General features: G+C 41.7%; 1 protein-coding gene across 3 annotated transcripts in view; it reads left to right on the top strand.

The window, feature by feature from the left end:
- The first annotated feature begins 204 nt into the window (after positions 1 to 204).
- Positions 205 to 22,922, top strand: part of NEO1 (neogenin 1) — a 206,986-nt gene continuing 184,268 nt past the window's right edge. For all 3 annotated transcript variants that reach the window (XM_086471584.1, XM_086471583.1, XM_086471582.1), the window contains exon 1: positions 205 to 319. In XM_086471584.1, the coding sequence (XP_086327710.1) occupies positions 205 to 319 (115 nt within the window). The remainder of the gene's footprint in view (positions 320 to 22,922) is intronic.

Genomic DNA, 22,922 nt, shown 5'->3' with positions numbered 1-22,922 from the left:
CCCGCCCTCCTGGCTGGCCGCTCTCCGCGGCGGCTGCGCGAGCCCCGCCGCCCGGCTGAGGGCCGCCTCCTCGGGGTGCCGCAGGGGCGCAGCCCGGCGGCGGACGAGTGGGGAGTGCGCCCCGGCCGGCAGGCAGGCAGGAGGAGCCCCCCGGGGGAGGGGCTGGCGCTGGGTGCCCGGCTGCCGGGCGCGGGGAGCGGAGAGATGGCGGCGGGGAGAGCCCGGCGGCTCCTCGGCTCCCTCTGGATCGCTCTTCTCCTCGGGCAGCCGGACCCGGCCGGCGCCGCCGCTCGGAGCGGCTCCCAGAGCCTCCTCACAGGTAAGGAGCCGGGCGAGACCCTGACAGCGGCGGCGGCCGGCGGGTGCCGAGGGGGCGGCGGCGGCGGCGTCGCGGACAAGGCGGGGGGTGGGGTGTGAGGGAGCGGCCGGGGGCGGCGGTGGGGGCGCTGAGGGGGCGCGCGGCGGGGCGGGCGCGCGGCCCCCGGGGGCTGCGGGAGGCGCGGGGGGCGAAGAGGCGTCCTCAGCGCGGCGGTGCCGGCGGCGCGGGGCGGCCCGGGGAGGGGGGGGGGCGAGCGGCGGCGGGTGCCCGCCCCGCGCCTCCCGGTCCGCGGCGGTCCGCGCCGCTTGTGCGGGCGGGACGGCGGCGGTGCGCGCACCAGCAGAGGCCACTGCGCACCTCCGCGAGCGGGCGGTCATCCCCGGCGAGACGAGAGACACCTGAATCCCCCGTTCTGCGGCGAAAACGCTTCGGCGAATCGCCTGTGCGTCGTGCTCTGCCCGCCGTCCGCGGGCAGGAGCACAGGTGAAAGGAGTGGGGGCACGAACGGGCTCACTGTGAGCTTGGAAGACCCGGCGAGCGTTACTGGAACCGGTAGGGACTCTTTACCGGAGGGGAGGTAACAGACAACCTGTGGCGAGAGGGGAAGTTGCCCGAAAACTGTCCCACAGTGGCCCAGAAATGAGCGATCTGGCAGCGTTTCAGTCGCTGTGGTTCTCACACCTTTTGCCATTGTTACCTTTAATGATCCATTATTGAATCCCGGTTCTTTATAGGCTACGTAAAATGTAATCTCGTCCAGATGAAGCATGGTGTGCCTACGAGAAGGCTTTCTAAAAAGGCCCTTGCAAAAGACCGTTAATACAGCAGAAAGCTCCCTAGTTTTGAAGTGATGTCTGCTCGTTTTGCAAAATACTGGCTTTAAAAAGTAACTTTTTTTTTTTTTTCTCCTCCTTGTCGGCAACAAACTAGTAGAAAGCTTGAAAGAAAATCTGGTCTTGCATGTTGAATGCTGGGACTTTTTTTTTTTTTAAATACTCCCCTACAGATTAAATCCTGAAAGCTCTGTGGAAGTGGAATTTGGAAAAAAACTGCTGGTCAAATGAGGGCTTTTTAGCGACTTGGAAAAGTGAGAGTGGTTAAACTGATATTAAACGGTGTAATTGTCCTGTTTCAAATCGCATTAGGCAGTAACATCCGTGGTAGTTGTCAGCTTAGATACCACTGATGTAACCACGTATGCTGACTGCTGTTGGCAGGGAATATGGTGTTTTTCACTTACACAGTAAAAGCTTTGCAGGTTCCAGGTCTGAAGCAGGGTTTTTTTTTTTTTTCCCATTTGAAAAATGTTGTACTTGGATTCCAAGATCTGCAGAGTATGTGTAATAGATAAGTTACTTTTTTGATGTGTAGAATCTTACCACGTGACGATTCTCTTTCAGTATTTGCTGCTCTACTGACAGTTCACTGTACTCACAGTGGTGTTGGTCGCTTTTTGCTACTTAAAAAAAATCCTTTATGGTTTCAGGAGATCAAATTGATAGGTGAGGTTTTATCTGTTGAAGCCAAATACATGAATCAAGTCAGCAAAGGGGCAGTGATGTGCTGAAACACATGAAGTAAAACTTTCATTGAAGCCGATTGATTATCGGCGTGGGAATTTATGAATATCTTTGTGGAAATCTTGGAAGTTCTGGTGAACTCCTCCTTTCTCCTCTTTCACTTTTGTGGAAAGTGCTTTTATGCCGTGTCGATGGGTACTGTCCTGTTCATCCCTGGGAAGGACAGGAGCTGGGCTTTCCCTACCCTGAGGGTGGTTGTGCCAGGAATTTAGAGGGAGTAGGTGAGGAGGCAGAGGCTCTCTTGATTCTTTGTCTCAGTGAAGATGAGATACTTCATGCATAGTGGATGAGCTTGATCTTAATTCACGCTATTTTCCACCTGATTATTACTAATTTGTCTTAAATGAAGGATGTTCCACTTCCTTTCACATTTGGCAGGTGGGAGGGAGACATTGAAGTCCCTTCCTGCTCGTAGGAGAGGGAGTCGGGTACAGACATTCCACATTGTGCATGATAGTGCTGCCCTTTGTGGTTCAGGTGCAAGAACGGTAGTGCCATCTTCTGTCCCCAGTTTTGTGTGGTGTGTGACCTCTGCAGCGTGCGCAGAGGGGTCTTGCTAAGTTGGTGTGGAGGGCCGGAGAGGCAGAGGAACACTGAGGTTCTGCGTCCAGGTGGAGGTTCAGCCATGAGCCTCACAGCTCTGCTTGTCGAGACTGAAGTGCTGCTTGCTACATCCAGAACGGTAGGTTTTTAATGCAAAAAACAAACAAACAACACAAAAAAACCAACAAAACCAACTGTACTGGCCTTTTGGTGCTGATAAAGATAACCTAAATGAGCAGAAGTTAGATTTGGAAGCCCATATTCTTTGTATGTAGCCGTGTGTGTTTGAGTGCCATTTGATCCCATCTATAAATAGCCAGTCATTGCTCTTGGAAGAAAGAGTGTAGCTGAATTATTTTAGCACAAAACTTCAAGTTGCACTGAAGTGCAACTTCATTTATCTGTGTATCTGTAAACGTTAGTATGTTTCCTAGTCTGTTTGGTTGCTTTGCAAATCAGGTAAAAAGAGCTACTGATTTTAGAATTAGGACGGTATTTCACTTAGCTGAGGGAGTAAAACTTAAAAAAAATAAGTAGCAAGGCACAAGCATCAAATTAAGCTAAATCCTGCCTCATGTAACTGTTCGAAACTGGTTTGAGATTAATGTAAAAATTTTGATCTATACAGCATTGCCTTATTAAGAATGAAACTGAAGTTGGTGTTGCTTTTAATTTGTAATAGAAAAGCTGTGATATCTATCTACACCGTTAAAATTGCAAATTAGATTCTTCAGAAGCAGGAAATTTGCTCCATCTCTCCCTGGTACTCTTGAAGTCCTTGGAATCAACATGTATTTTGTTGGTGAAGGATAAGCTGTCAGTGTGGGAAGTCCGCAATGGAATGCAATTAGAAATTGGCGGGCATGAAAGCTGCGCGGGACTCCCAGAACGGAACAGGTCTGTTTAGCAACGCGTTGCTTACAGACGGCGGGTGCAGCAGGTGCTGCCGTGCAGGATGCTCCTTCCAGCGTGTGAGAGTGGGGTATGGAAAGCCAAAGAAGGGGGAGCACAGATCATCGGGGTTCCTTAGAAACACAGGGTCGTCATTTGTTTCTGTTTTGTTCGCACTTCTTGATTATTTCTAAATATATGGCAAGTTAAAAATAGCATAGAAATATTCAGGTCTCAATTACATCCCAAGTCCCAGAAGCCCAGGGCTCCAGCTGATGTTCCCGTTTCACGTAAATCCGGGGCATGTCAGCCTCGTGCGGTCTGGGCGTTGCACGTGATCGACAGGAGCGGTTTGATTGCTCATAGCCGCGCGCCGCTGCTTGGCTGCGTGTCTAGATGGAAACGGGAAAGGGCTCTGCTGGTGCTGGAGCGTGTTCCGTGTGAGGGTGAACTGTTGTTGCCTTGGTCTGTGACTCAGGATGCTTTTCCCTGGCGTTTGGCGATGCACTGTTGCCCATCCTCAGCTCCAAGTGCCCAAGTGGTGTAGGGCTTTTGCAGCGTGGGTTTAGTTGCGGTGTTAGTCATCCAAGGAAATGATTTGACTTGCTTATGAACCTCTCCTAAGAAACTAACAGTTCAGTTTAGAAATTGTAAGATGTGCTTATGCACCCCTGCCTAATATTTATCACAGTGAAAAGCAGCAAACTAATTGCCATCTTTTTTAAAAAAAGTAAAAAAAAAAACCCTTGGCTTAGTTACCTCCCACTAACTTTTCAGTGCAACTTAAGTAAGGGGATTACATACGGTAGTTTTTTCTTTGTATAGATAAGAGTATTTGGTTATTCCTGATGGTAAAATGTCCTTGTGATTTACAAGACCTTATCCTTCAACCAAAGATTTGTAGAGAAATGTGAAAACTCTGTAGGCATCTAACTGAAGCTTGCTGCGTTGCCAAGAAGAGGAGGGCGATAAGCAGTCAGCATGGAAACGGAGTGGGAGTTTAAGAAAACTACACAAAGAGCAATACGCTATGTTTCTTAATCTTTACTTTAAAACTATAAAAACATTTAACTTGTGCGACATCAGCCTGAGCATGATACAGGGTTTGAAAGCAAATATTTGAACTGTTGTTAGCTTGGCATGGAAATAATTTCATGTATAAAATGTATGCCGATACGTTTGTAGCTAACTTTTCTGAACATGCGTTATTTTTGTGTGGGAGGGGTGTTTAAAGTTCCGCTTTGCATCATCTCTGAGGAGGTACAACTGAAATTCCTGCTAATAACGAATTAATGCTCATTTCCCTTGGGGAATCTGTCCTAGCACCGAGGTGTCAGTCAGTGGAGGGGAGGCTTCGCTTCTGTTTAACCAGTTTATAGGGATTTCTGTGGCTGCCGTATAAGAATTCAGCTGGCTGCAGGGCTGAGATTGCAGCTTCTCAGGTGTTTAGCTTCAGTGCTGCTTGCAGAGTAGATTTATTTACTTGCCTATGAATGTTAAGAACTGGGTGTTCAACCCCTGAAACACCCAGAGTCTTAGTCCAGTGTTTGGGTGCTGCCCCAGGTACTCAGAGGGGTGCTGCTTCACTTGTCGGGCTGAGGGAGGTCTCTGTGCCTTGAATGGTTACATATAGTGCCCTGAGGCTATTGATCTGGAAAAAAAGGCAAAACGGTTCTTAATAGAGAAAACGTATCGGCGCTGTGGAAACAACAGTCATATTTTACTGATTGGATGCTATTGATTTAGTTCTGCAGTTAAATTGCCAAGATGAAAGTGGTAATCCTGATTAATTCCATATAAATAGAGAAGCACAATTTGTCTGTGTGTAGTTGCAGAGTTCTTCAGGAAAACTGAAACCCTGGCTTTATATGGTCTATTAGGTGCTTTAATTTTAAGTGCTGCTTTTACCATTTAGTATTTGTGCTGAAGAGAGTATCTTAATTTTAAAAACCAAGCAGACTATAAATTTATGATAAATCCTTCTTATATCAGTTAATTTTTATTTTTTTAAATTAAAGCTGCCCTTACCAACGGGAGTGAAGGAATCGACCACATTCTGCTGCTGAACTTTTTGTGGGAGTTTGGGTAATTCCCTGGAGAAAATGAAAGAAAGTGAAGAGGTTTAGTGAAAACTATTTAATGTCCCTTTAACAATCTGCTTAAGAATTAAATTACTGCAGAGCAAAAGGAGTTTATTTTTTTGCTCTGTGACTAAACAATATCACTCCACTCCTTGATTCTGGATGTTTTGGGATACTTGAAAGCGATTGGATGTGTTAGTAGGAAAAAAAAATCACATCCAGATCCCTAAAGGTGCTGCTCAGAAGGGGCCATCTGACTTGGGAACTCATTGGGCTCCAAATACGTAAACTTAGGTGTTTTTTTGTGGTGTTCACTGATTCTCATTGCCAGTCTGAACTTTCCTGGTTTGGCTTTGGTTTGCTACTGTGACGTGACCAGGACTGTGTGTGTCCTTCTTGGGAAGAAGGAATGTGCTGGTAATCTATGATGTGACCGTGTTTTATTCTTCCCGTTCCTCTTGCATTTTTGTTTTCGTAGTTATTCAGTGAGAAATCTTGTCTTGAGTTGGTAAGTTGATCTAGAAACAGTGAATGGCACATTAGAGAGCTTTTTTTTTCCCAAAATGTGTTGTTCTGTGTACATTAGCAGTGCATTTTCTTTGCTGTGAAGTAGTTTGTGCAGCTGATTTGGTACTGATTACCATTGAAGATATTAAGATGCTCTGCTTATGCTGAATTTCTTTATTTTCAAAGTTTCATCTATTGATTTTCTATTTCTTAATGCATGGGGTAGGTGTTGGCTCATATGAAGGACTTTTTTTTTTTGATAGTATGAATTTTGGCAGTTGAATTATTTTCATGTCTCATGAAAGCGTAGCAGCTTGATCATTTTTGATATCATCTAGTCATGCAGTTTTGTCCAGAGGTCTTTTAAAAAGTGGAAAAACTTCTGTCATTAAACTGCTCTCTACTTCATTCATCTGTGCAAACAGTTGGAATATACTACTGTCCTTTGTGGGTAAGTTAGGTAGGATTTTAATTGAGTTACCAATACAGGAGCGGATCTTACTGTGGTTTTGTTAATTTTTTCTTTTACTATTGTCTTTGCTGTCTTGTTTAGTATGATTAGTAATTCCTATGTCTATGTACTTCTGCCCCCTACTCCCTTACAACTTCACTTCATCTCTCATAGTTTTCTAATCACCTGTGTACTCGATACCCTGTGGGGTTTCAGTGGGGCTGTATTTCTGCTTGGTCGGTGTGGCTCCGTTACACTTTGCCACCTATTTGTGCTTTCTTGTCTTTCTCTTTGGCTTAGAAGCATGGACAACTTCTGAGGGTGTTTTTTTTTATTCTGGCTTTCTGCCCTTACATGTATGTGGGCTCTTAATATTTTATCTTTGTTTCTACTTGATGTCTTTTTTACATGTCTTGAAGCTGTCACGTTTTGTGGCACTGGGTCAAAGCATGTGTCAGTAGCCAGCGCAGTTATCCTCTGTTATTATTATACTTTGATAAATTTATCTCGTTTGATGTGCTTTCAGCTTTTTTGACATTTGTCTGATGTTGATGTTGACCCAGAGGTGACTAATGCAGTGCTGCTAGTACGTGTATGGTGTTCTGTCATTTGAGGTTTGTGCCAATATGGGTTTAACTGGTGTTTCTTGCCTATTAAAATGTTTCAGTTAGACCTCACATAGTTTTGAAGAGACATTGTGCTTTTCTGCAGCTTCCATCTGTTTAATGTTCTGCATGTAGTTTACAGCCGGGTATTAATTAGTATTGTTTTGCTTTATTTAGTATTTTCTTTACTATGATATTTTGAGCCATGGAAAATCTAAGTTTGTCTTCACATTTATGTGAATCTATGAATACATGTAGTACCTTTATGTCTATGACATAGCACTTCCCATGGCATTGTCTTGGAAGTAAAAACTGTGTATCTGATCCTTTTGGCCTCATCAATTTATCTTTTGGCAGACACACCTTTGTATTGCGGACGACACTAACAGACCGGAGCACTCGGAGGCAACTTCCAGCTTTTTCTCAGCTCGTGGTTTTCATTGTAATGGTCAAGCAGTTTGCTTCCACTTGGGCTGAGGTGGAGTCAAGTCCCTCTGTGTAAGCTTCATCTTTCTGAGTTTTCCTCTGTAGCTAATGAACCTGAATATCTCTTAGCACCGCTCTGCGGTTCCTGCGTTGAAACCTTATAATGTAACTGTAGCAGAAAAGGGAGAGCCACAAATAGAGGCGTTTGGATATTCTTTCTATAAGTAGAACAGGCTGCCAAAAGTCATTTAAGTCATTAGACCTGTCATGACTTAAGATCTCTTGAGTGTGTATTGAGAAGCGGAGTATAGCTGGCTTTCTAAGTTGTAAGGGGTTACTGTCACATTGGTTAAAAAATGAGTACTTGCTTGAAACCAGTGTTGTACATAGCAGAGAGAAAACCTGGGTATTAAGATGACGTTGAAATAGCTCTAAAAGTAGTTTATAAGGCCAAATGTTCCTGTTTGGAAACAGGTAAGGAAGGAAGTCTGAGAGAACTGGAAATAAAGGAAAACTGCATCCAGCAGAAACATGTTTTGATGTGGTTGGACACCTAAACACTCCTGTGCAGCTGGAATTGGCATTTTTGGTGTTGTGCTGTCAGTGCTCGTGTTGCAGAAGACCCAGGTATTTTGTTATCCATAGGAGAATCTTTCCTTAGAGATGTGTCTGGGCAGGTATGAAACGCAGCAGGTAGCAAGTTGTTGCCAAATGTTAATCCTATTCTCATGTGTTTAGTTTCAGCTCTTCAAGCTGGCAGTGCCATTAAATCAGGAGGACCTGCATACCGTGCCCTTCCATTTGCTTTCGGGAGCATTTGTGGAGGATATAGAGAATTGGATCGATTCCCTCATCTGCTGCGCCGTGTGCCTGCACAAGTGCTTGTGTTAGCAGTGGGGGAGAGGGTGACACGAGCACATGGGAACAGTGTCGTGGGAAAGCAAGACTGCTTTTTCTGCTGGGGGTAGAGATTGGCTTAGTGTTTGAACGTGAAAAGCACTGTGAACAAAGTATCTCATGTCTTAGGTCGCCGTATTAATCTTTAATATTATGATGTATTATAGCACATCAATTTCAGATCTATAGACTAAAATTTTGTCAGAAACTGTGCATAATTTTTTTTAAACGAGTTTGCTAGTGTTTAATTCAAGTTCATCTTCAGATTGGTAATAAATTCTCAGTTTAGCTTTAGTTACTGTTTTGGTTTGTTCCCCCCTGCCCAGTGAAATCTCATTTGTTTGACTGGTTCCGAAGTGGGGATAAAGCTACAAGTTTCATCTTAAAATACTTAGCCTTGAGGAAAAGAAATGTAAAGCTACCAAATAGGTTACGCTTTCAGAAAAGCATAGTGGCCTGGTAATTCTTTGAATGCGCTAGCTCCTGAACTTGCTTAAAGTCCAAAGGAAACCTCATTTAATGATGCTTACCTTGCACAGGGTATTCTGCGTTGCATACAAACAGCTGTGTTGGAGCTTTGTGAGGCCAGGACTTTCAGAATCATCTCTGTACCAGTAACAAAATCCTGTAAGGGTAACTCTGATTTAAAATCTGGCTGAGAGGGTTAGAAAAGCTTATAGATGATGTATGATGGGACAATATGCTAGTGAAGGTGCATAGGAAGCAAATTTGGCAGCCAAACCGACCCCCAGTGTGTGGAGACTTCCAGCCAATTTAATGGCCAAGGATGCCATTGCTCAGATTTTCTCAGGAAAAAGCTACTGTTGAAATCAAGTGTCAGGGATGCGTGTGTGCTGTGAGGCTGGCGTGAAGGTGAGGTGTACTCCGGCTGTATAGCTGGGGGCACATGCGGGGATGGAAAACTTCTCCCTTCCTGCACTGTGGCGTGTCTTAGTATATTTTTAGTGGTTCCGCAGAGCAGTTTAGGGAAGGGTTGTTTTGAAATGGCTTACTCATTCTTTTTTTGCTTAAGGCGATAGTAGTAATATAGAGGTAGAGGTCATCGTTATGCTGACAGACCTGCCTCTACCAATGGATGTAACGGTGCAATGCATCTTCATAGACTCACAGAATGGTTTGGGTTGGAAGGGACCTCAAAGATCATCTAGTTCCAACCCCCTGCCGTAGTGGGGACACCTCCTGCTAGACCAGGTTGCTCGAGGCTCCATCCAACCTGGTCTTGAACACTTCCAGGGCTGGAGCATCCACAACTTCCTTAGGCAACCTGTTCCAGTGTCTCACCACCCTCAGGGTGAAGAACTTCTTCCTTATATCTAGTCTAAACCTGCCCTCTCCCAGCTTCCAACCATTATCCCTCATCCTGTCACTTCAGACCCTTGTAAAAAGTCCCTCCCCAGCCTTCTTGTAGGCCCCCTTCAGGTACTGGAAGGCCGCTATAAGGTCTCCCCGAAGCCTTCTCTCTTCCAGGCTGAACGAGCCCAGCTCTCTCAGCCTGTCCTCATAGGAAAGGTGTCTTGGTAGCCCTCCTCTGGGCTCGCTCCAACAGCTCGTTTAGATGCTGATAAAGGGGCAGTCTCAGAGATTCCATCTGAAATTACAAGACTATATTCTTATTCATTTGCAAGGACATATTTAAATACATTTTGTGGGACATGCTATTTTATTAGCATTAAGAGCTATTAGAGAGTATACTGCAGTTTTGGGGTGTGACAGCTCTCCTTCATAAATTTTCCCAGGTTGCTTCCTTTTCTAGAATCTGACATGGCTTGTCTTCTGTTTGAAGTGTAAAATAGCTTATTTTCACGTGTTGTTGTTTGCTTATGCCTAGTTCAGGTCTTCGGAGCCTTAATTTTAGGTTCTGTACTTTTTCTTTTGTGCTATGTTTCTCTTTACTTATCTCCTTATTTGAAGTTAAGGTAGTTTTAAAAAAATATCTAAATACTAAGAAGCCAGAAAGGGCTTAGACGTCTGCAGTGATTTGGTAACCATTTCTGTGTTGTGGTTTTACGTAATGTTTTTGAGATGCAGATGAAAGAAAACACACACAAACCATAGCTACAGGAAATGGTGGTGTCATGTTGGAACTACTGAGGTTTTTCAGTTGTGCTGTTGGGTGTAAATCAGTGTTCTTTACCTTTCAGTTTGTGTTTTTGAGTACAGACAAACAGTATTCCTTATAGTTGATGTCAATATTGTAGGCGTAGTCTAAAATAAGGAGGCAGAATCTGCAAGGTAACACCGCAGCATGTGAATAGAGGTTTTCGTATTTCAAATTTGAGGCTTTTGGAGGGCAGAGAAGTTGATTTCTGAATGTGCAGGGAGAAGCCAGTCATCAAATGCATCCAAAGCAGGATCTGATATATTCTGACTTCTAGGCAGAGCTAGTTAAAGGCTTTTTCTGGTTCAGCTCAATTGGAATAGCTTGTGCTCATGGTAACAGCATTATCAGCCCGAAATCTGAAGTGCTGTTTTTCTAAAGTAGTGTTTTCCAGTTGTTTTCTTTATTTACTGTTGTTGCTAGCTTTTCATTTTACTGAGGAAATCAATCTAAAGGAAAAGAGCCAGCATTCATGGTAGCTGAAAGCATCTGTCTGTACTAGATCTGATCTATGTGTGCGTTTCAATCTGCCCTATTTTTTGTTCTCTGGAACTTTCTGTGGAGTCAACACTGGTCATGACGTCCTAGCAGAGATGGAGCCTTTGCTTTGGAGTTTCATCTTTGCATTCACATCCATCCTGAGCAGGCTTTGTTACTTTAGCATAGCACTTCCAAGCATGTCCTCTGCTTATTTATTAAAATTAAAAGGATCTGGAAGAAGTAGATTTTTGCCTTCATTTTTATCTTGCATGATCTTAAAGAAACATTTTTCCCAAGTTTAGCCTATACATGTCATTCCTCTTTCAGCAGGCGGCTTTGAAGGATTATCAACTGGTTGTTTCTGTTACGGTTACAGATTGATATATGGAGCACATATTGATTGCTTACATCTAGTTTAGCTCCTGTAACGTGAGTAACTTCATCATTCTCAGCTTGTGTGCTGAAGGGCTGTTGGTTATCGTGAGTGAGTGCGCTGAGTGGAGGAGAGGGTGGGTGGGGGTGTTCGTTTAACAAAAGAAGAGGAAATAATGATTGGCCTTTGTAGAGTATGCCTCACAGCTACTGGTGGTATCAAGTGCTGTGTTGAATTATTACCAAATGCAAATCTAGGTTCACGGGCCTGTCTTGACTGGGCTTCCCTTGGGATACAAAGCAGCTGGATTGAATTGGTAAACTGAACCTCAAATCACAACACGTTTGGTGAATTACCTGTCGCTAGCATCTGATTTCTTGTAACTAGCGCAGTTTTGTCGTATGTCCGTTGTATTAAGAAGGGCAAGTGGATTGCACATTGAGTTGATGGTTTGTATTAGTAGTCTGCGGATTGAAAATTCATGTATTTTTTGAAAAATGTGCGACTCTTGTCACAGAACAAAATCAAGAAATGGTTTTAAGATACGGAATGTGCTCGAGGAGTTCAGGCAGATTTAACTTTGTCCTGCAGTGTCAGAAAAAAGGTAGGGTTTGGTTTTGGCTAGGGAGAGGTTGATACATGTGTCACAGTTCTTTTTTCATAGCTGTATGGATATTGTCTGGTGTTACCTGTTAACCACAGATCTTTGGAAAACCGAGGGGTAGAGGTTGGGTCATTGCTCGAAACACCTGAAAGGTCATGGTAGAGTGGGGTGATAGTCTGTTCCCTAGAGGCCAGGAAATTGTCATGGATGTTACTGCTCATTTTTTTAAAAACCTTCTTATTAGCGGTTTTGGAAACAGGACTTAATCTTCTTCAGGGCTTCCAAAGGTGCTGTGTGGGTGGGGAATTGTTACCTCTTCTCTGTAAATAAGCACAAATATTTCTGTTGCTAGTGCTGTGTGGTTTGTTTAATTGTGGAACCTGTTGCAGTATTTTAGGTAGTAGTTTGGATCTCTGGTAAGGAGAACACCTTTTGCTTCATCATTTGGAGAATTTCTCTTCAGGCCCTTTTCTAAGAGATTGACAGAAGGCTTTAGATGTTGACCAAATGATATCTGAGTATCACTGTAAAAACAGATCCACATTTTATTAATTCTTCTACCTTTTATGATAATAGCTGTTACATTTATGAAGTCTCTTTTAGCAGTTTGAATCAGTAACATCCGTGCTTGTTCTGTAATTGCTTATATATTCTTCCAAGGCTATAACACAGCCTTCAGTGGTGTCTGTGTAGAAGTAATTCCATTTTAAGGTGCCATTTCCTAAATGTTTTTAGAATAAAAATATAATACTTGTTTTCAAGCCTTCCAGTTTACATGCAAGGAGAAAGATTGATTGAAGAAGGTAGCTGCAATGTACTGCTCACTGTAAACGAGGTGAAAATGAAAGCTTGAGCTTGAATAGACCAGCTGGGCAAAAATCAACTTTTAAAAAACCCGAGCCCCCTGATTTTTGTAATTGTACCTACCTTACATCTTAGTATAACAATGAGCATATATGTGATTCCAAACCAAATTAAGGTGGTGTAAATATTTGGAAAAAAAATAGCTCATAAATGTAGTCTCAGAGTGTTCCTTTTCTTAGCAAAGGCTTTTGATGGAGGAAAAGAGCGACTGGATGACTTTGCGTTTACAAATCTTTTAGCTTACCAGCAAGCTTAAGTTCAGTAACTTATCACAAAGGCGTTAGATGTTAATTGTTTACCGTACACTTTGATGCCAGAGTTCTTGCTTTAATAAATGGTTCTGGGGGAGGTAGTTGCTGTTCCTTTTAGGTTGGCTCCTCCCACCCCTCCCCTTTGTGTAAACTCTGTAGTGCATTTTCTCAGCATTTGCCTCCGCAGTTACTACTAAGCTGGATTTCAGGACTTTTTGATAAAATTAGAAACATATTTCTGCGATAAGTGTTTAATTGCTGTAGCTTTGTCGTCCCTACGTCTAACTTTGTCTCTCTAAAGATAGAACTGGACCTGATTTAATCTCTCCTTTACATATGTTTTTGCACTTTCAAACTTTGCTTTACAAAGAATGATCAATAAAAATGTTTATCGTGGCAGTCTGTTTAAAGCTGCTTGTGACATCTGGCATCGTTGTGTATCTTACTATACTTGACTAAAAAAGAAATCTGGCGATCAGAACTATCACAGAAAATCTAAACTGCTCTGGTCAGTAGGACAGCCGTTTTAAATTATGTTTGTGAATTTTTGAGAAACTGTCCTGGTAACTTGGAGATTTTTGAGCATGGCTGTAATATCGTGTGAGGTCTTTCTGAAGTTGCTTCATGATTTTTGGTGTATACAAAAGTAAAGGTTTTTAGTCTGTGCTTACGGAATGTGGACATAACCTGGTTTGTGTCACCCATAAGGCTAAACTTACATACAGTTTCCTAATTGTTATTTAAGTCTTGTAGTTAAGTTCCCTGTTAAAATTTTAATAAAAAATTCTCTCTATGAATCTGTTTGCTGATGGATTTTTCAACCTTGAAAAAACTCTAGGTTTCCTTTTGCATCCCCCCACCCCCCAGTGTCCGTGGGAAGTTGTACGAGATGGATCATGTACACACAGATATAGGTAAGGGAGAAAGACCCAGGCATTACAGGAGAAATGAATGGAGCTGGATGCAGTCTGGATGTGGAAGGGAGGCTGGGAGGCGGTGAGCTGAGCTACAAAGTGCCACAGATGCTTGTTAGGCAACAGCACTGACACACGTAGTGTATCGGAGGACGGTAGTAAAAAGGTCTGAGAGATCTTCCAGTGTCCTTCTCTCTTGTGTGCAGATCCACCTTGGAGTGGGGATGAGTAACATGTCGTGCTGAGTTTCGGATTTTATGCAGGCGAGTAGTGTGTTTGAGCCCAAGTCCCTTACACCTTTGGTGGATTTGCAAACTGAGGTAGTTGTCTACATTTTTAAAAATTCAAAATTTGTGCATCTTTAGTGCTAATGTGATATATTTATGTGTACGTACTTTGTAGAAGTAGGATTTCACTTGATAAAGTACCAGAAATACAATTTGGTTTTGTAGGGAGATGGTTGTATTTATTTTGTGACTTGCTATAAAGCTGTGAGGCCCTGTGAGGATGTTGAAGCTGCTCAGCAGAGCTGCGAGGGGACTAGGGCTCCTGAGATCTGGGATGGGGAGGATACTCTTCCCCCACCCCAGAACTGGGAAGGGTAGTATTTTCACTCTTTCTAGCTGTCAGCAATTAGCTTTTCAAGTAAACATTGAAAGGATTTTTAAATATGTGAAGAGGAGTATAATTATGAGAATATTACTGCCTTAATGTGGCCTGGAAGCCACACTGTGATTGAATAATTTTATTTAGATATATTTGCTTGGCTGAGTAGCTGAATGTAAAATCCAAACCTGAATACTGTAGTGAGGGCCTCCTTCCTCAGGATTGTTTTCTTTCAATTACTGTGGTGCTCAGAGCCTTTCTCAAGTGTTTCTCTTGTTCCTCATTGTAGAAAAAATATTTTTGCTTTCTTAATGCTTTTTTTAAACCACTTTAACCCTTGACCACTCTGGTATGAAGTTGAATAGAAGAAGAATAGAGTAGCTGGCTGTGGCTGTAACAGGGTTTGAAATAGGAAGAGAATTGTTACTTTCTAGTTTTGCTTGTTCTCTCTCTCTTTTTTTTTTTTCTTTTTTTTTTTGGTTTTCTAGTACATCTTAGTGCAAGAGCAGAAGCCTGCCTTGTGTAATGAACACTTAGAAACTTTGGTTGCATCCTGCAGCAATGTTAAGGCCTTTTACAGTTGCAAAATTATTGCAGAATTTTTAGAGGTCTCAATTTGTCTGAAGCTCAAAAAAAGTGCCTATAGTGGTTGTAACTTAGAGTCACTACCAGTATTGTTAACCCCAGAAGATGTCCGTGTTCTTTCCTGGGCTTTGGATGTTAGAGAGCTAGTCTGTCTTTCCAAGGCTTGCTCTAATCCTGTGGCTGATATTTTCATTGCTTGACAGAGCAGAGGAATGTCTGAGGCCGCAGCAGGGGCTGGAGAAAGCTGTTAGCCGTCGGTGTGAATTGAGCTGTGATTGGGGAGAAGCTGCTGCACTCCCGGCGTTCGGAGAGAAGTGGCTAGAGCCCAGCAGATTTTCCTGCCCAGGGTGAGGAGGAGTGATTTACACGCGGCATAGCACACTTGCCCTGTGGTGCAGGAAGAGATGAAGGCTGGATTTATGCAGCTTTATGTGCTCGAGAAATTAAAGGCCTTTCTGTAACTATGGACCAGGTCTGGTGGCTTTCTACCTGAAGCAACCCTTGCCCTGTCCTGCCTCTCTGATGCCAGCTTTGGCTAGTGACTGTATAAAAATGATAACAGTTTTTAGTGGTGATAAATTCTAGAAGGACTAAGTGCTTCAACCTCTGCTTCCAACGTGATGGCTATCAAAGACAAAGCTTTTTGTAATCGGCTGTGGCAGTTTTTCTAGGTGGTGGTTTTTCACACTTGCAGTGGAAACGTTTTCATGGTGAAGAGCTACTTTGTAAATTTATACAGAGATATAAATCCTGAGTTTCACTTCTTGGCAAGAAAAATACATGTACTGTGAGAGCTAAGTGAATTTCATCACCCCAAGGACAAATGCAGAAAAGCTTCTAAGAAGTAAATATGTTCAAATTACATTTCTGTCACAACAATTGATTTAACACATGACCTCATCAAATAAGTAAATTTTTATGTTTTCTGAGGGTAGACAGTTAAAAAATTATTCTGGAACATTCAAGACTAATGGGGTAGGGACCAGTTACATGGAAGCGTAGCTGTGCGTTCTTGATGTTGTTTATCCAAGCATTAGTCAGTGGTGTAGCCCTTTGATGCATCCTTGGCTTGAGAAGTGTTATGAATCTCACCATTAGATCCTAATGATGCCAATATTAAACCAATTCTTTCTGTGAAAACTGAGTAGCTAATCAATATACAGATTGGTTTGCTAAAAATTGGTTTTAATACTTATTATCTGTCTTTAGCTTTCCTGGGTTCTGGGGACATTGTTTTCAAAAGGAGGTAGAGAAGAGTCTTTTATGTGGGTATTAGTTTTGTGGCATGGTATGGAGCTGGCAAAGGAATTAAACTTATGAAGTGTATGTAGTCATTGCAAGGATTTTTCATGTGGGCTAAACAATACAGTTTTTAATATATTAAAAGAGAGAGGTCTGTGGGAATACAACACAGCTAGCTGCCTTGTGTCTTGAAAGCTCCAAAGAAAGCACTGCAATTACGTTCACTAATTCAGAAGAATATAACCTGTGAATTTGGCTCGACAGCTTCTATCAAACACAGATGCCACAAAAATATGTAGTACTTGTTTTGATGGATTTACTAGACTTCTAGTATCCATCCAAAAATACCCATGCCATGAGAACTTTAGGATATGTTTTTAATTTGCATCAGTCAGAGATAGAAAGTACCATGCATACAGATTTATGCTGCTAATTTTAGACATAAAGCGTAATATTAGCTCAAAGACCTACTTAAAATTAGTTTATAAAGTGTACTTGTCTCTTGCCATAGAGCGGTACAGCCAAGCTCACCTTGTGGGGACTTCGCAAGTGGCACACCCCCTCCTAATCTCAAAGGCAGGTCTCCAAATAAACTGAAGGTGTGCTGGAAGGGCACGGGTGTTGGGCCCGGGGTGCTGAAAGGTCAATGGCTCTTCCTGCCCAGAGCTTACAGCGCAGCACCGCACAACTTGCGCTGTTAAACTGTGGGCGTTGTGCTGAGGCAGCTGAGGCAGGGCAGGCAAAAGGTGCTGGTCTGACTCCTTTGTTGCGCCACTTCAGAAGCCTGTCGATTGAGGAGGTGCGTGCTGGTCATAGCAGTTGCATTTCATTGTCTGTGCCGTGCTCTCCGAAACACAGACGCTGTTTTAGGCATTATTGGGTTCTTTGAATTTTGCGTAAAGGTGTAGTTGTGAAAAGTGCCGCCGGTGTCTGACGCGGATAATGGCAGGGGAAGCAGTGGCTGCCCATCACGGCTTCAGTACTGCTTTATCTGGGGAACGGGTCCCCGTTGATGACGCGGACCTGCTGGTGAGGCTAAGCTGCACTTTCTGTCACACTGGCAAGTCTTAATCAATTTATACTTGTGTGCGTTTCTAGTTTTCTTTAGCAGGTTTTGCTACCTTTTGTAGTGTATTTTTCCTGTAGATCTTTACAAATTTTGGCCGCTGTGTGAACTTAAAGGAATTCTGTGGACATGAAGCTGCATTAGCAATTGGTTGGGCACTATACTCCACTGCGGGCACCCTGTCTCCAGTAGCTGTTTCTAGTGGCACCAGGCACTTTGCATGTGTACTGTTTATTTTGAATCAAACTAGAAACGAGAACAAAATGTGTCAGTCTTTTTGTAACAGTTTTCGTATGGAAATAAATCTACTTGGCTTGTTCCTTTGACAAGTGGATTTTATTGTAATGTGTTGTTTCACTGTTGTTTTGTGCAGATTATACCATTCTTATGCATATAGTCTGGTCACATAATAGTTTATTCATGACTGAAAATTCTTTTGGAGAAGTGCGGAGCTACTGGCACTTGTCGCTTTCCTGAGTCTTTCTGAACAGCTTGCGATCACTATGAACTCCTGAACTGTCTTCTCTTGTTTTTTGGAATATTAACTTTATCACCTGAGAAGCACAGTTTGTATGCAAAGAATACACAATATTTCATCCTTTCAACCTCTGATTTTACTTTATATGGAAATCAAAATAGAAATTTCCAAAACGTGAATATTCTCACGTGACTGCAGGGTGTGAGGTGACCTCCTTGGCTCTGGTCCCAGTCCAGGAATGTATCGTTTCTTTGAGTTAGACTTTGAAACAGGTATTACTTTACAATTTAATTGGTTGCATACATCTCAAGAAGGTTATAAACCAGTGGGTTTTTCCACTATGGAGACATAAAGGCTTGTTTCACAGAAGAGAAGGCATAAACAAGCTGGTACAAGGAACCCTGTATGAACCGAGCTATACTGTATACTTCAGGGAAAAAAGAAGTCAGATTTTTTTTTTGGCCTTGTGGGTTTTGGCAGCATCAAACAAAACAGTCAATGTTCTCCTAGAAAAATGAAAGAGTTCTTTTATATCTTGAAAACATATTTAAAGACCCCCCTGGTCTTTGTGCATTGCTGCAAATGTTGTTCAGTCTTATTTTTGCTGGAGGTTCGTGTCACTGACATGTTTTGTGTGTTCTGGTGAGAATTTCAGATCTGGGGCAGCAACCAGCTGCTTTGAAAGCAAAGGCCACTGACAATTAGAGAAGAGAAAAATGAAAAAAACTCAGAATGTTTTGAGAGATAAACCCTTTGTTTTGGAGTCCTTTTCTCTTTTTTAATAACTGAAAGTGATCTAATTAGTGTCTGTAGCTGGATCTAAAAGCCTTTTGCTGACCTATATTCAGACCCCTTTCATCAGCTCCTGTGTGGTTAAGATCTTTGTAGTAGTTATTTAGCAGTAAGGAGGCAGACATTGCAAGGAGAGTGGATAAGCCTTTTAGTTCTTTGAATCTTGTTTTGCTAGTTGTTTGTTCATTCCTTACTTCAATGTTCATGGTTTATCTTCAATTTTAATTTTGCTTTACTGTTTTGACCTTCCTTCTTTGTAATCTGTGGCTTTTAATGTCTAAAAGGTCCTAAATATTTGATCAAAATAAGACCCAATTCCCCTCCTGAAGAGAATAAATCACTTTAAAAGTGGCAGAAAGAGAAAGCATATGCAGGCGAAATGTAGTTTGAGGGGAGAGATACAGCATGCAAGCATACACAATCAATTACTGAATCTTGGCACTAATGTTCCCTCTGCTCCCTGCTCAGCCACTTTGAGGCTTATAGTGCAACTTAGGTAGTTTCCATTAATCTATTTAACATTAAGAGCTCTGGGCGCAGGACTTTTGCATGTGCATTCTCTTAAAATCTCATTTTCTACCGGTTGCCTCCTGGTTTCTCTGGTTTCTTGTTCAGATGTACTTGGTGTGCTTCCTTCAGTTAACCAGCTGCATCAAGACTCAGTTCTTAATTATTTTGAGTGGAGAACAAGGATATAAGTTAGTGTCTCACTACTGTTTCATAATTGAAAATAGGATGTAGTAGTAACCTGTATCCTTGCTCATGCTGTTTTAGCAGAGTCTGTCTGCTGTCCACATTTACAACAAATTCTCTTTCGTGAAAAGCTGCTGGTGAAACTGCCACATCTGTATTACTCAAACTTGGGACTAGAGGATAATCTTGTTACTGCTAACTAGTGAAGGTTGTTAAAGAGCTTTGAAGACGTCAAGTGCCGCAAAAGCGATAAGCAGTCTTCATCCTGAGGCAGAGTTAATCAAACTGATGACCATGCAAAGGAGATGGCAGATATGGGTAACGTCTGTGGCAAAATAGCGTAAGTTATTCACTGAAATACTTTTAGTTATGATATGTTTTCCCTTGTGGATTTGGTTACTAATAACAGGTTGTAAAAAAATTGGAAGAAGTTACCACTGTTCTCCCTTTATTGCAAAATCGGAGATGTCATTTTCAAGCACTTCCTGACCCATTAAATGTTTAATCCTATCTGAATATTTTCTGGCAAGGTTGTTAAAATACTATTTAAACAGAGTATCATTTAAAGCTGATTTTTATTTTTTTAAGCTAAATATTTAAAGTTTTGCCTACTTTAAAATCAACATTTATATTAGTGCATAACTAAATATTCTGGCAGTACAAGCCTGACATTTAAAAGAAATTCATATGAGTAAGAGGGAGAATTCACTAGATAAGCACTGGAAGTAAAGTTTAAGTGATCAGCTGGATTCTGACGGATAACAGGCTTTATGCTGCTGCCAGAAACAGTTGCTTCAATTAAAGTTCAGCAGATACTTCACACAACCTTAAGATATTAATAAGGAACAGAAAAATCAGGACAACTGTGTCTTCTGCTCCAGTCTGTAAATCAAGAAGCGTGCGTGAGAAGCAGAGATCATCGGACCTTGTGATCAAAGCTGTTCAGCTCGCCAACTACAGAGACTTGCTCAACAGAGAGATCTTAAATGTGCAGAACGTGGCAGACTTGTAAGTCAAGAGCATTTGATGTCTATGGCTTAAAAATACCCCCCACAAACAACACCAAACAACTTTTCCATGCGTTCACTGCGTTCAAGTTAATTTTCTAGAAAAGTGGCTTGACACTGATATTAAGTAATTTTATGTAATAAATATTTCTTTCTAATGTAATAACATGTAAAAAGTAATACAGATGGGTTTTAAGCAGTATGGTCACCTGATGATACACATGAAATGTTTCGATAAAAAAAAATAAGGTTTGGTGTCGTGATTACAGGGTATCATCTTGAAAATTATCAGCCTGGCTTTGTGGGGGAAGGTTTGTAAGAATAAAATAATTATTTTTAGAACAATCAGGGAATGGGATGACACAATAAAACTCCATTTTCTTGTTCTTCAGTGTAATAGGATTAATAGATTGTGTATCTTTGGTTTGTTTGGTTTTTTGTTGCGGGTTTTTTTGTTTTTTTTTTTTTTTTCTTTTCTTTGGTCTGACTAAGTACTGAAAGGCCACCACCTGACAAAATCCTGACTTAAAAGTTCTGATGACCTAATTTTTAGTTTCAAGTACAGCACTTGTGTGGAAGATAAGGCTGATGGAATTTTAGTAACTAATATATTACACAGTAAGATAGGTTGCAGGTAAAACTTTATTATGTAAAAATGGAACAAAAAGGATCTGTTGTATGTGCAGACACATTACTGTTTTGGAAGGAATTATTTCTTACATTAAACATGAGGGGAAAAATAAGAGTTTGAATGAAGAAGCGTCAGGTTAAATGTATTGTGAAAGAAATCCTTTTCTTCCCCCCCGCAGTGTTTGTGGTGATTACTGCGTACTACTGCTCTTCTTTCAGACTTGTCCCCCAGCTTGCTTTTCCATTTGTGATCGGACACCATGCTGCTTACAGATGAATTGTAAAAAGCTTGAGACATTGGGCATTACCTGATCGGGTCATTCTTATTCTCCTTCCTTAGAGTGACAGGTCTGGCCAAAAGAAAAACCTATTGTTAGTGAGCCAGAAATGGGTCTGCGTCTGCGTTTTAGGAATGTGCTTTTAATATTCTTGGACACCTTACATCTCAACAAGAATTGTTGGTGTTGGAGCTGCAAAGACTGAATAAACTTCCTGAGAGGAAGCAATTGTAAAATATCCAGGAAGTTATTAGGAAATGTGAAATTCTGCTCCTGTCTGCTAACTATATGAAGTGCTCAGACTTTAATAGCACCAACCTGCACGCCATAGAGCTTGAAAAATCTGGACTTGTTCTTCAGTAACAGGAAACTTCTTTTTATAGACTAAATGTCAGAAATGTGACGTCAAGTACTGTTAAAGCTCAGGATTTTAAAAAGGTTCTTAACCACTCTGAGAAAAATGGTTCATGGCAGTTCTTTGCACTGTGCTGTACTCTGCTCTGCTGATAGAAATGGATCTAATTTCCATTGTTTTTCTTGTTGATCCAGTTTTATTTTTGAATACTAGCTTGTCGACTTAACAGCGCTTCTGTCTGGGGAAAATAGGGACAGAACAGAAAAAAATAAGGAACGCGTAACAGGAGGCAGGCCTGAAAAAGGAGGCATAAGAAAAGATGGATTTCTGTATGTTACCATCTACCTTGAGTGGGGCCCCCCAGCTTTCCTTATTTGAGCTTTACCTTGTCTCAAACCAGCCTTGCAGTTGCTGCCTGCATTGTGCTCTCTCGAGTAACACTTTTTATTAGTGGCAGAGTGACATAATATGTTTTTTGTTCAGTTTACCTTCTCTGCTCTGGCTCTCGCCTACCAGCCGGACCTGGTTGGTCTGATGCTGGATGGGAGTCGCTGCCATTCCTGTGTGGTTTATCCTCACTAGGTTAGGTTGATTTTAAAAGAAAGGAGTGTAGTTTTCATCTGATTAAGCACCCTTTATGTTTGGTCGGTTTGCCTTTGTTGTTGTTGTGTTTTGTTTTGGTTTTTTTTTTTTTTTTTTTTTTTGTGGGGAGCTGAAGTCTGTGGGGATAAAGAAAATTTTAGATGATCAAATGTGTTCTTTGGCTGCTGTAATAGGCGTGATTGCTTTGGTTTTGCCTTATTGATGTAAATCAGAACTGTCAGCATGTAAGTACATAGTCTCAGGTGGAATGATGATTGGCTAAGTGCAAGTGTTACAGAAGTGTAAAATCAGTCTGCCCTCTTTCCTTATGATAATTTAGACAAGGAATAGCTTTTTTTTGAAACTTGAACAAGTTAGTTTGAATTCAGATTTTTCCTAAATCTGATAACATACAAAAGTGCCTCTTGAATTTGAGGATGTTTTTGAGAAGTGAAAAATTTGAGAAATTTCTCTAGTTTTTCAGGGTATGAAGGAAAAATGTTGACATGTAATGTGTATTTTATGCCAGTACTTTTATCATTCAGCACAGATGCTGGTAACTTCTTTTACTAAAAGACTCCAGCAGAAGTTTATTGAGGATGCTGAGACGTATTTTTGAAGCTGCAAAGTGCCATTTGTTATCTTAGTTTTGTAGTCTTTTTCAGGGTTGTTTGCTGCTGCCCATTGCTGCTGCTGCACAGAT

This window comes from Leptosomus discolor, chromosome 11, assembly GCF_034619465.1.
Source record: "Leptosomus discolor isolate bLepDis1 chromosome 11, bLepDis1.hap2, whole genome shotgun sequence".
NCBI classification, from domain to species: domain Eukaryota; kingdom Metazoa; phylum Chordata; class Aves; order Leptosomiformes; family Leptosomidae; genus Leptosomus; species Leptosomus discolor.
This window is presented reverse-complemented; position numbering and strand designations above follow the sequence as displayed.